Source organism: Macrobrachium rosenbergii, chromosome 34 (assembly GCF_040412425.1).
Source record: "Macrobrachium rosenbergii isolate ZJJX-2024 chromosome 34, ASM4041242v1, whole genome shotgun sequence".
Classification (NCBI taxonomy): domain Eukaryota; kingdom Metazoa; phylum Arthropoda; class Malacostraca; order Decapoda; family Palaemonidae; genus Macrobrachium; species Macrobrachium rosenbergii.
This window is the reverse complement of record NC_089774.1, coordinates 5,831,325-5,844,265: the sequence shown is the minus strand read 5'-3', so window position 1 is coordinate 5,844,265 and position 12,941 is coordinate 5,831,325. Positions and strand designations below refer to the sequence as shown.

The following is a 12,941-nucleotide window of genomic DNA, read 5'->3' as shown; positions in this document are numbered from 1 at the left end:
GTGAGTCAGAAAGTTATTTCTGTTCCACACGTCATTGTGTGTTGATTATTTCTATAATAATAATAATAATAATAATAATAATAATAATAATAATAATAATAATAATAATAATAATAATAATAATCAGTTAATTTGAGAGTCTCATGTCCTATAATGATAAGAACTTTTTAATGACATTATAAATCTAAAATGTCTTAGATGCATGAAAATTAGGACATTGTAAACCTTATATATCCCAGAATTATAAACAACTTTGTAGGACATTATAAATTGTCCCTATCCTAGATTCGTGAAGGATACTCTAGTCTAGGACATGATGAGCGTCAAATGTCCTAGATTTGTAGAGTCCTTCAATAACTAGAAGGATTTCATTAGGACATTATAGGTCATGTAATTTCTAAGACTGCGTACAGACTTTTAGGACATTCTAAGACTCACGTGTCTAATTGTGAACAGACTTTTAGGACATTCTAAGACATCAGCTGCCCAACATATCAAGGATTTGTGAAGTGTTCTAATCTAAGACATCATATGTCTTAAATGTCATAGATTTGTGAACAATAAATTAGGACATTGTGAGCTCATTGTAATGATTTTATGAAAGATTTTATTTATGCAAAGGAATAAACAAGTCACCAGAGAGAGAGAGAGAGAGAGAGAGAGAGAGAGAGAGAGAGAGAGAGAGAGAGAGAGAGAGAGAGAGAGAGAGAGAGAGACCCTAGCATCAAACTACAACCAATCACAGTCATATTAAATCATTTACTGGAACCCAGGAGAGAGAGAGAGAGAGAGAGAGAGAGAGAGAGAGAGGTAATAACTGGAGAGTTTTAAGTGATAAAGTTTTTCTCTCTATTTTTTCTCCTCATGTCTGATTTAGGGAATAATCCTTTGATGTTCCTGAATTCCAGACTCCAAAAATGGGAATATGAAAAAAATTGTTACTGCTCATATTACAAGGTCTCGCTCTTCTCCCTAACCCCCCCCATTCCAGAATTCCTCCTCCTCCCCCCTTCCACAATAAAATATTCCCGATTCCTGTTTACAGATTTCGGAATCAGCTGGGAATTTCTGTTTGTTTTTATTATTAGAAAACTCTCTCTCTCTCTCTCTCTCTCTCTCTCTCTCTCTCTCTCTCTCTCTCTCTGTGTGACTATTAGAAAGATGAACTTGTAAAGAGAATTTGTTTGTTTTTGTCATTAGAAGACTGTTTATTTCCTTCTCTCTCTCTCTCTCTCTCTTTCATTCCTTTCACTGTACCTCCGTTCATATTCTCTTTCTTCCATCTTACTTTCCTCTCGGTATAATGCTCTATGAGCCGTGGCCCATGAAACTTCAACCACGGCACGGAGGTGGCTAACTTTAACTTTAAATAAAATAAAAACTGCTGAGGCTAGAGGGCTGCAATGTGGTATGTTTGATGACTGGAGGGTGGATGATCAACATACCAATTTGCAGCCCTCTAGCCTGGGTAGTTTTTAAGATCTGAGGGCGGACGGAAAAAGTGCGGACAGAATACAGTGCGGACGGACAGACAAAGCCGGCACAAAAGTTTCCCTTTACAGAAAACTAATAAATAAAAAAAAAAAATCTAAGCTCACAATCAAAGGGAAATTTCCCACAAACTCCTGAAAAGTTGAAAACTAAAAATATATATATAAAATATTAACTTCATAGAACATGCAAATTTTGCAACGAACTCCTGCCATACTTATATATAAAAAATAATATAATAACCACTGAGTCTTTACACGAACATCAAAAGTTCCATCCAAAACGATTTTTCCAATTTCCCTCTCAAGTACTGAAAGACTCAAAATTAGAAATTGATAAAGACCAACTAGTTGAAAGACTCAAAAATTGAAGTTGATAGAGACTGCGAGGATTACCAACCGGGAAAGTTGCCTGAAATAAAAAATAAAAATAAAAATAATAATAATAAAAGGTAATAAAAAAAGGGGGGGGGACTCAGGAACTCTGGTCAGATTTGAGAACAAAACCCCCAATCTGCAATTCATTTGTGTCATATTTTTTTTTAATATTATTCCTGTGGAGTTTTGATAAATATTCCTCGAAGTTGAATCTGCTTTTCCTCAGTGCTCTGTGGAAGAACAGGAGGGAGGAGGAGGAGGAGGAGGAGGAGGAGGAGGAGGAGGAGGAGGAGGAGGAGGAGGAGAAGAAGAATTAGTGAGAGACTAAAAGTATTTCAGGACACTCAAAACTAGTCTTGATTTCAGTGTTGAAATGAAGATGAAATATTTCAATTTTTTAATTTATACTTAATTAATTCTCTTCGTATTTAATTACTATTTTAATATGAGTCAGATGCGGAGACACACGGTGGAAAGCAAACTTGAGCAGTGTGAGTCTGGGCAATACCCGGTTGGGTGACCTTTATTAAAATGCCTGCTTTTATATATATATATATATATATATATATATATATATATATATATATATATATATATATATATATATATTGCAAATAAGCAAAAAAGAAAGATATTGCAAATAAATTTCAAACAAAAACTGCACAAATATCACAAAATAAAAAAATTGAACAAATTCCAAATAAAGAAATACATTGCAATGCTATTTACATCACAACCCCCTCCCCCCATCCCCCAATTGCAATATCCTACCTCCAGTGGTCACTCGGGCCAACCCTCTTGCAAAGGAAGAATCCCAGAGGCAATATTGCAAAAAAGGACACCCAAATAGGATATTCGGCCAATCCTAATGTTGCAAAGGACTTCTTAACGACAGAGGGATTCCCTTTAGACCGCTGAGCTGGTCTGCGGAGTTACTTATAGAGGTGGTCAGTTTGGCGTTTGAAGATTTAATATTATGTATATTTTTATTTATTTTTTTTTTACCAGGTCTGTCATTTCTCTTCACTATCGCCAGGCATTAATATTTTTGTTTGATATTTAAAGTGTCTGTCTATCTATATATCTGTCTATCTATTTATCATTCTATTTTTAAAAAAATATTTCTTCACCAGGACTGTAACTTCTCCTCACCTTCCCCAGGCGTCAATATATTCGCTTTGATATTTCAAGTCATACTCAGGTACATAACTGAGTAGTCTATCTATCTAGACTACTCAATCTATCTATCTATCTATCTATCTATCTATCTATCTATCTATCTATGAAGACAATAACTGTGGATAATGAATACAAATAACATTAAACAGGTATTCTCTGGCCAGGATGCGACCCACCAAATTCAACCAACTACCAGGTACATAATTCAAAGCTTTGGGCTACAGTCATTGTAGGTTTTACAATAAACATCCTTAAATCGTTCTGCCTTGCTCTGAGATCGATTCCAGGAGAGAGAGAGAGAGAGAAACACCACTTTTATGACGGACTTAAAATCGTACCTAAACAAAACCTTCGCGTTGTTTAGCTCTTAAAAAGCGAGGGTAGGTGTGTGTGTGTGTGTGTGTGTGTGTGTGTGTGTGTGTGTGTGTGTGTGTGTGTGTGTGTGTGTAGGACAGATCTTCTTGGGGTTCATAAGACGGCAACGGGTAATGGTGAAGTTGACTGACTTATGACACTCGGAAAATGCTGTTTTAATCAGTAATAATATGAGATAGAATTTATATAATCTGATTTATATAAATGTATATATCTTATATAATGTAGGATTATTAACTATATCCTTAACTCTTCTTCCATCATTTTCATCCTAATCTTACGTCTTATTGTGACCCACTTATCGTCCAGATTAGAATCACATCCTAAAGGTATCCTTGGGACCACAAGGATTGTGTAAATTTAAGCTAAACAGATTCTTCTTCTACTCTCCTAACTCTACCATCCTAAGGACTCTCTCTCTCTCTCTTGCATCCTACCTAAGGACTCCCTCACTACTCTCCCCCACCCCTGCGACTCCTACCCAGGTTCCTGCAAGCGTTGCGTATCAACTCCAACTGACAGGGGGGGAAAAAAATATCCTTTGTGGAGTGACTCCTTAAGTCAAACTTTGCTTACAAAAATTACCAAGACTTCCAGGATGAAAAGTTTGGCTCTCTCTCTCTCTCTCTCTCTCTCTCTCTCTCTCTCTCTCTCTCTCTCTCTCTCTCTCTCTGCAAAACTTCTGAACTTTCGACTTTCTTCTTTGCCCCTTTAGGCTTTACAAAGTTTGGTTTTTACATACGAACAAGTGTTCAAAGTTTAATATTCCCTTTTAGTATTATTTTTATTATCAAGAATAACCTACTGCTTCTTACCAGGCATTGATTCATGGGATGAAGTTGCTAGACCCACATCCATGGCACTGAAGAGTCAAATGCATATGGCATTTAATGGTGGTCACCCACTCACGTACTGACCGTGGCGAAATATTGCTGAACTTCAGCCCATGTTACCTGTGGCTTTGAAAGATAACTTTAAGTGTAATAAGTTGTTAGTTGATTGTGGTGGGTCGCAGCTCTGAATCAAAGTTAAACAGCTTTGGTTTAACTCAAATTTGAGAGAGAGAGAGAGAGAGAGAGAGAGAGCCAAAGAAACCCAAAGAGACCCAGAAAACCCAGAGAGTCCCAGAGAAACCCAAGAAACCCAGAGACCCAGAGAAACCCAGAGACCTAAAGAAACCCAAGAGACCCATTGAGACCCCAAGAGACCCAGACAAACCCAGAGAGACCCAACAGACCCAGAGGTACCCAAAGAAACCCAGACAAATCCAGAGAAACCCAAAGAAACCCAGAGAAACCCAGGAGGAAGTAAGCAGTGATTCCTCTTCAAAATAATGAATTGGTCTCGTCAAAGCTTAAAGGTGCGCTGGGTGCGTGAATGCCACACATATTGTATTCTGATTACTAAGGCTGCCCACTTGTTGCCCACCCATGCCCCTGGGTTGCAGGATACTCACTTCACCGTAGTTTGAGATGAATGACTGTTTTTCCCCCAAGGGGTGGGAAGTGGGGTTGGGGTTGCTTGAGCAAGCAGTATTGCGAATGAGTTTCAGAATTGGTTCAGATTTCTTGGTTAATGGTTTGACCTCAGTCAACAAATACTGAATTATCTAAATTTATATTTTAATATCGATAGATTATGATTGGTATTTTGTAAATAAACTATTATTATTATTATTATTATTATTATTATTATTATTATTATTATTATTATTATTATTATTATTATTCAGTAGATGAAACCTATTCCTATAGAACAAGCCCACCACAGGGGCCATGACTTGCAATTCAGGCTTCCAAAAAATATGACATTTATTCGAAACAAGTAACAGAAGGTAAAGGGGAATACAGAAAGAGATCAGCTATTAGGAAAACAGATAAATTAACAAACAAACAAATAAATAAATAAAAATAAAATAAATAAAATGTAAGTGAAATATTAAAATACATGAATTCCATTATGGTCGTAATGCATTGCATCTTCGCTTGAACTTCTGAAGTTCTATATTAGACAGATATAGATTATGGGGCTATAATACCATCCTTGCTACACCAGTAGATCTGGTCACTTCTTGGAAGGGTGGCCACCAGTGACTCACTGGGTTTGATCAGATTTTGGATAGGTAATGATGCAAGTTAATTTAGGCTAAACAATTTTTTGTGTACATATCAGCATGTAGATATAAACAGATTTATAACAATATAAATAAACAGCATAAATAAATTTTCTATTACATTAACTAGTTGTTCCAGGGTCCTTTGTTCCTCACACTGCCTGGCTGTGGAACAGGTTCCCTACTGAGGATATCTTGCAGATGGAACCTCAAAGGTTCAATTTCTCTGTATTTGAATAAATTACTTAAATTTTTAACTGTTTATTTATTGATATGTTAATTTATTTTTTCTTTTCTAATTGATTTTCTCTTTCTGTATTTCTTGTTACGTAATGATGCTTCTTTCAAATGAACACCGTAATAATAATAATAATAATAATAATAATAATAATAATAATAATAATAATAATAATAATAATGATCAATTTTGAATTTCAAGTCAGTGGCCCCTGAGGTGGGCTTGTTCCATATGAATAAGGGTTTATATTCTCAATAATAATAATAATAATAATAATAATAATAATAATAATAATAATAATTTTGACGCCAAGACAAATCAGTTTTTGGGGAGAATGAAGACTTCTGCTGTTTCTTGGCTACGAGAGAGAGAGAGAGAGAGAGAGAGAGAGAGAGAGAGAGAGAGAGAGAGAGAGAGAGAGAGAATTCAACAAGAGAGCTGTTTGGATGTAAATTTATAAGTAATTTTATTGCAGAGACGTACAGGAAAAAACACCCTTTATGGCTGTAAATGTACAGTAAATGAGAGAGAGAGAGAGAGAGAGAGAGAGAGAGAGAGAGAGAGAGAGAGAGAGAGAGAGCGCTGGAGAAATGAAGGGCGATTTACTAGACAGATAGATGAAAAGGTGGTGGAGAGAGAGAGAGAGAGAGAGAGAGAGAGAGAGAGAGAGAGAGAGAGAGAGAGAGAGGTGATTCTTGCACATTGCACAGCCTCGTTCGAGCAGATCAATTGAGATAGAGAAGCGATGTAGAAAACATACGACAATGAAACAGAGAGAGAGAGAGAGAGAGAGAGAGAGAGAGAGAGAGAGAGAGAGAGAGAGAGAGAGAGAGGCGCGTGCGAGAAAGCAGTTTAGTATACCTGTGGATGTGGGCGAGAGAGGACGCATAGCGATCGTCTCTTGGTTCAGTTTCTCGACAGAGTAGCCGATAACATTTCTTTATTATTTTTGAAAAATATAAAACAATTAAATTCATAAGATTTTCTAACTTATCTCCAATTATTCTTGAAGTTTGTTACCGACTGTACCGATACAATTATTAGAATAATCCTAAAATAAAACGAAAAAATGAATAATTACAATACCACATTGAATGCTACCATCAAAATGTGTTTTATAACTGTTTAGTGTCTAAATTATTCCCTACAATGATTATTAATAATAATTTGCCTTCGAGTGATGGATAATTTAGAACAGAGATTATATTGATACGAAGTTATAGTAAACTTCCAGGGAATTATCATGGATTTATAATCGTGTAGAGCAGCTTAATTAGGTAATAATTTTGTGAAGTTTTCACCCTAAAATGAAACGAGAAATTATATCAGTGTTTTAGTTTATAATATATATATATATATATATATATATATATATATATATATATATATATATATATATATATATATATATATATATACCTAGTGATACAGAGATTGAATCATCCCGTGATTCGCGATTGGTTAAAAGGCGTTTAGCAAGTGATTTGTGATTGGTCGATACGAGGCTACCAGGTGATTTGGAACTCGTTTTCAGAAAGCGATTAATGATTGGTTAAACGATCTTACTACGTGATGTGTGATTGGTTGAATAAAATCGTTACCGAGTGATTTTTTTATTGGTTGCAAATAATCATCAGATGTTGAAAGATTGGTTGAAAAGAGATATGGGTCTCGTTTTAAGATTTAACCGAGCGATTAGCGATTGGTTAAAAGATTTCGATACGTGATTTGTGATTGGTTGAAAAGAATCTTCATCAGGTAATCTCTGATTGGTTACAAATATCTTACTATTAAATGTGTCAAGATTGGTTAAAATGAAAATTTCATGATGTGATTTGTGATTGGATAGATTGGTTGAAATCCACTAATCTGTGATTGGTTAAAAGGAATTGATTTTTTCATTGGTTATAAATAAATTTTCATCAGATGTAAGATTGGTTAAAAAGAAATTTGTGGTTTGTGATTGGATAAATTTGTTCAAATCCGCTAATTTTGATTGGTTAAAAATGAATTAATTTTTGTGATTGGTTATAAATAAATAACCAAGTGTCGTAAGATTGGTTAAAAAATGAAATCCTTACCATGTGATTGGATAAATTGGTTGAAATCCCGTAATCTGTGACTGGCTAAAAGGAATTGAATTTTGTGATTGTTTATAAATAAAGAACCTTTATCAGGTGTCGTAAGATTGGTTAAAACGAAATTTGTGATTGGTTAAATTGTCTGATATCCGATAATTTATAATTGGATAAATTGGTTGAAACCCGAAGATTTGTGATTGGTTAAATTGGTTGAAATCCGCTCATTTGTGATTGGTTAAATTGGTTTAAATCCGCTCATTTGTGGTTGGTTAAAAGGGAATTAATACCGATTGGACGAATGCTAACCTTAGGTCATCCACGCAAGACCAAAAGAGGAGTTTTCCACTTGACCTGACATGACCTTTACGAAGATGGGTCATTCCTGCGTTAGGGAAGTCATTCTCAGCACTCTCCTGTGCCTGACCTCCGCTGCTACACGTCAAGGTAAGGTCAGGGGTCAAGGGTTTAATGGGGAATAAATCGTTTGTTTTATATGAAAGTAGAGAAGGCGTTTCTCAATGGTTATGGAATATGTGTATATATCTGTATGTATTTATGTATGTACAATATGTATGAATATATGTATATATATATATACATATATAATATGTGGCGAGATAAACCAACAATATGTTTATAATATCTACAAGGAATCTAAAAATTAATATATTGTCTTATAAAAACTGGCAGTTATGTGATAACCTCACTAAATACACATATGCATACACATTTAAATACATGTATACATACATACATACATATATATGTATATATACACATACATATATTTATATATAATATATATAGATATATAAATATATATACATAAATAGATATATATATATATATATATATTTATATATATACATATACATATATATATATATATATATATATATATACATACATACATACATATATATATACCTCTTACCCATTACCTAGCTACATGAAGGCAAGCTACCTTCTCCCCAACAATAACTCCATTCACACCCGTACAGTAATTTTCCCAGATAATTAGATTCCATCGCATGGGAGGCCTATGGGAATGAGAAAATCTACCACTATCTAGGGGTCTCTGTGGCTTATGAAAGATTGGATATTATTATTATTATTATTATTATTATTATTATTATTATTATTATTATTAAAGCGAGCAGGCCTATATTACGTCTGATAATATTAGTGATATGAAAATTCTAAAGGTATTCTGATGGGAAATATTGAAATAAAATTATTATTATTATTATTATTATTATTATTATTATTATTATTATTATTAGCAAGCAGGTCTATAATAGTTTATAATATTACTGATACAAGAATTTAAAGATATTCCGACGGAAAATATTATTATTGTTTTATGATAATTCATACCGCTGGCATGACAATTTTATAGATATTCTTATGAAAAGGATTAAAATGCAAATATTATTATTATTATTATTATTATTATTATTATTATTATTATTATTATTATTATTATTAATTTTGTGGTTTCAATATTATTGATATGAAAAGTTTTGCAGATACTTTCACGGAAAAGATAGATGTGTAAATATTATTATTATTATTATTATTATTATTATTAAAATGAAAATGAATTATCATTCAGATGCAAAAACAATAATAAAAATACATTTATAAAGCTACTTGAACCGTACAGAAACAGAACACCTGTACACAACGAAAGCAAATAAACAAAGACAGAAAAGTCAAATGACAAAACGAACAAAAAATGAACAAAAATGAACAAAATAACAAAAAATTAATCCCAATCCTATCAATTCCCTTCAGTCGAGGCTCCTACAAAGCATCCGGCTTCCGGAGAAGCGATAACATGACATGAAGTATTGGTCTATAAATATCTCTCTAATTGCCCCCCCAGCGTAATTCGGGGGCCTTTGTGAATGTGGCCCGATGTGATATCCATCTCTGGATAGCAGGGGATATCCAGCCAGGCGATATGGTGATGGCCTGGTATCTGTTGGGGTGCGTTTAGTCATGCTTGCAATCTGGATGTTGCTTTGTAGTGGGTCTGAGTTGATGTTTGATGTCATTTTGTGATATCCACTGCTTGATATCCACTGATGTCATCATATGATTGTAAGGTGTCTTTTTGGATGTCACTGGGTTGTATACATAGATGTCACAATACAATTGTAATGTGTCTAAGTAGGTGGTTTGTGATATCCATTGATGTCATAATATAATTGTAATGCGTTTAAGTTGGTCCTATTTGATGTCAGTGTGATATCCATAGATGTCAGCTGTCAATTGGCACCAGTGCCACTTGGGGTCAAGATAAGAGGTATGGGTCCAGCAACCCCATCCCCAAATATGTGCTGAGAATAGGAATGCTCTTTTCTTCCGGATAGCTTTTCACTGAAAGCCTTGAAATCCGAAAAAGAAGTGAAAGAAGAATTTCTCCTTCACAGTTGGGAGTCGAACCTGTGATGGTCTGAGTTGACTTATTCAAAGAAGACTGATTTACAATTGTTAAATATCTTTGCATGAGGTTTCAAATTCAAAACTTGAAATCCAAAAAGGTGAATTTGAGAAATTCTACTTCCCAGTTGGGACTCGAACCCACACTGGTTAGGAGATCTGTTATTGATGAATAACAATTTACAATTCTTTCTGTTAGTTTAAGAATTCCCACTAAATTAAAAACCCGTTTCCTATTAAGAAATCAGATTTTCTTAAGTGTTCACTAATACATAACTACAGAGTTATGAACTTTCCTGAAAACAAATTAAAAAAAATAGAAAACTTTCCAAAAAATTATACTACAAAAAATACAAACAAGTAAAAAATGCGCTAAAGTTTCTTCTTCGGCGCAATCGAGTTTCCTGTACAGCGTATAATCACGGCCATCGAAAACAGATCTATCTTTCGGTGGTCTCGGTATAATGCTGTATGAGCCGCGGCCCATGAACCTTTAACCACGGCCCGGTGATGGCATATCCTAAAGCATTACCAGAAGCATGAATATGGTTAATTTTCACCTTAAATAAAATCAAAACTATTGAGGATAAAGGCTTGCAATTTGGTACGTTTAATGATCGGAGGGTGGATGATCAACATACCAATTTGCAGCCCTCTAGCCTCAGTTGTTTTTAAGCTCTGAGGGCGGACAGAAAAAGTGCGGACGGACAGACAAAGCCGGCACAATAGTTTCCTTTTACAGAAAACTAACAATGAGAAAGTCTGATGAATCTCAAACTCAACTCAGTCCCCAGCCAGATATTGGAAAGGCGGTTTCATATTTTTATTTAATATTGCTCTTCATATTGGTAATATGATTCAATTTCTTTCAACTCTTGAAAGAAAGAAAGATCATATGTCAATTAATGCCAGTGTTATTTATAAGCCATTGTTCCAAATTTTCACAGAGGGTGCAAGTGATCGGTTCATTATCTACTTCGTGTGATTTTTACTCTGGAGGTGAATAGGGATTGGTAGGCTCTCTCTCTCTCTCTCTCTCTCTCTCTCTCTCTCTCTCTCTCTCTCTGTTATTAAAGCCTTTTATCATGAGATTCACAATCAGGAATTACATTAACATTTTCTCTCTCTCTCTCTCTCTCTCTGTTATTTAATCATTTCATCATGAAATTCACAATCAGGAATCACATTATCATTTCTCTCTCTCTCTCTCTCTCTCTCTCTCTCTCTCTCTCTCTCTCTCTCTCTCTCTGATATGACGTTTATCATCCTTCTACCTATCATTAAACTATATTAGTTCCTGAATAATTCACATCCCTTCAATAATTCCTAATTAGAAGCCGTCCAAAGATAGATAGCATAATATTCCTATCTCTTCTTACTCCAAGTGTTCGGTTCCCTGCCGCCGCTAAATTTTCCCATCTGCGAGAATTCACCGTCGATAAAATTGACAGGCAGGGACCTCGGAAAGACTCCATGACGAATTTCAGTTTGTTATAAGACGGTGTATATGCATTCAATCGCGCGCGTACCTTCTGAAAGGGGAGGAGTGGTTTTTATCAGTTTTCCGTTAAAGAAAACTATTGTGCCGGCTTTGTCTGTCCGTCCGCACTTTTTCTGTCCGCCCTCAGATCTTAGAAACCACTGAGGCTAGAGGGCTGCAAACTGGTACGTTGATCGTCCACCCTCCAATCATCAAAGATAGTTTGCATAAATATGAACCATTTGATATGAAACTGAAGACATCATCGCCCTAATTAAAACAAACACAAATCTAAAATGTACTTTTCAAAATCATGAGTCACCAAACTAGATGTTATGAAGACATCATCGCCCTAATTAAGACAAACACAAATTTAAAATATACTTCTCAAAATCATGAGTCACCAAACTAGATGTTATTAATCTTCTTAAGACTAAAAATACATCATAACCAAACTAGACAAAATACAAAAATTTAAAATGAAAAATCATATATTAGGTGAATTCATCATCGCCTTGATTAAGACAAACAGTTTCCAAAATCATGTACCAAATTGAGTTGTTTTGAATTTGAAAAATTTTGTTTTGAATTTGAATTTCAGTTTGGCTTAAAGTTAGAGTTGGTTTCAAAGAGTAACCCTGGAACTTGGAGTGATTTTATTATTAAAAATTATATACATTATATATATATACATTATATATATATAATACACTATAAATACACCATATCTAACAAGAAATAAACCCAATTATCAAACTAAGCAAGTAAAAAATCCGCCTAAGTTTCTTCTTAGGCGCAATCGAGTTTCCTGTACAGCGTATAATCAAGGCCACCGAAAATAGATATATCTTTCGGTGGTCTCGGTATAATGCTGTACGAGCCGCGGCCCATGAAACTTTAATCACGGCACGGTGGTGGCCTGTCTTATATCGTTGCCAGAAGCACGTTTATGGCTAACTTTAACCCTAAATGAAATAAAAACTACTGAGGCTAGAGGGCTGCAATTTGGTATGTGTGATGTTTGGAGGGTGGATGATCAACATACCAATTTGCAGCCCTCTAGCCCCAGTAGTTTTTAAGATCTGAGGGCGGACAGAAAAAGTGCGGACAGAATAAAGTGCGGGCAGAAAAAAGTGCGGACAGATAAAGCGCGGACGGA

At 34.8% G+C, this 12,941-nt stretch overlaps 1 protein-coding gene across 1 annotated transcript in view; it reads left to right on the top strand.

Annotated features, from left to right (window-relative positions):
• The first annotated feature begins 7,246 nt into the window (after positions 1-7,246).
• LOC136856014 (uncharacterized) overlaps positions 7,247-12,941 on the top strand; it is a 201,699-nt gene continuing 196,004 nt past the window's right edge. Inside the window, exon 1 of the mRNA XM_067133566.1 lies at positions 7,247-8,298. Coding sequence (XP_066989667.1) covers positions 8,211-8,298 — 88 coding nt within the window. The 5' untranslated portion in view covers positions 7,247-8,210. The remainder of the gene's footprint in view (positions 8,299-12,941) is intronic.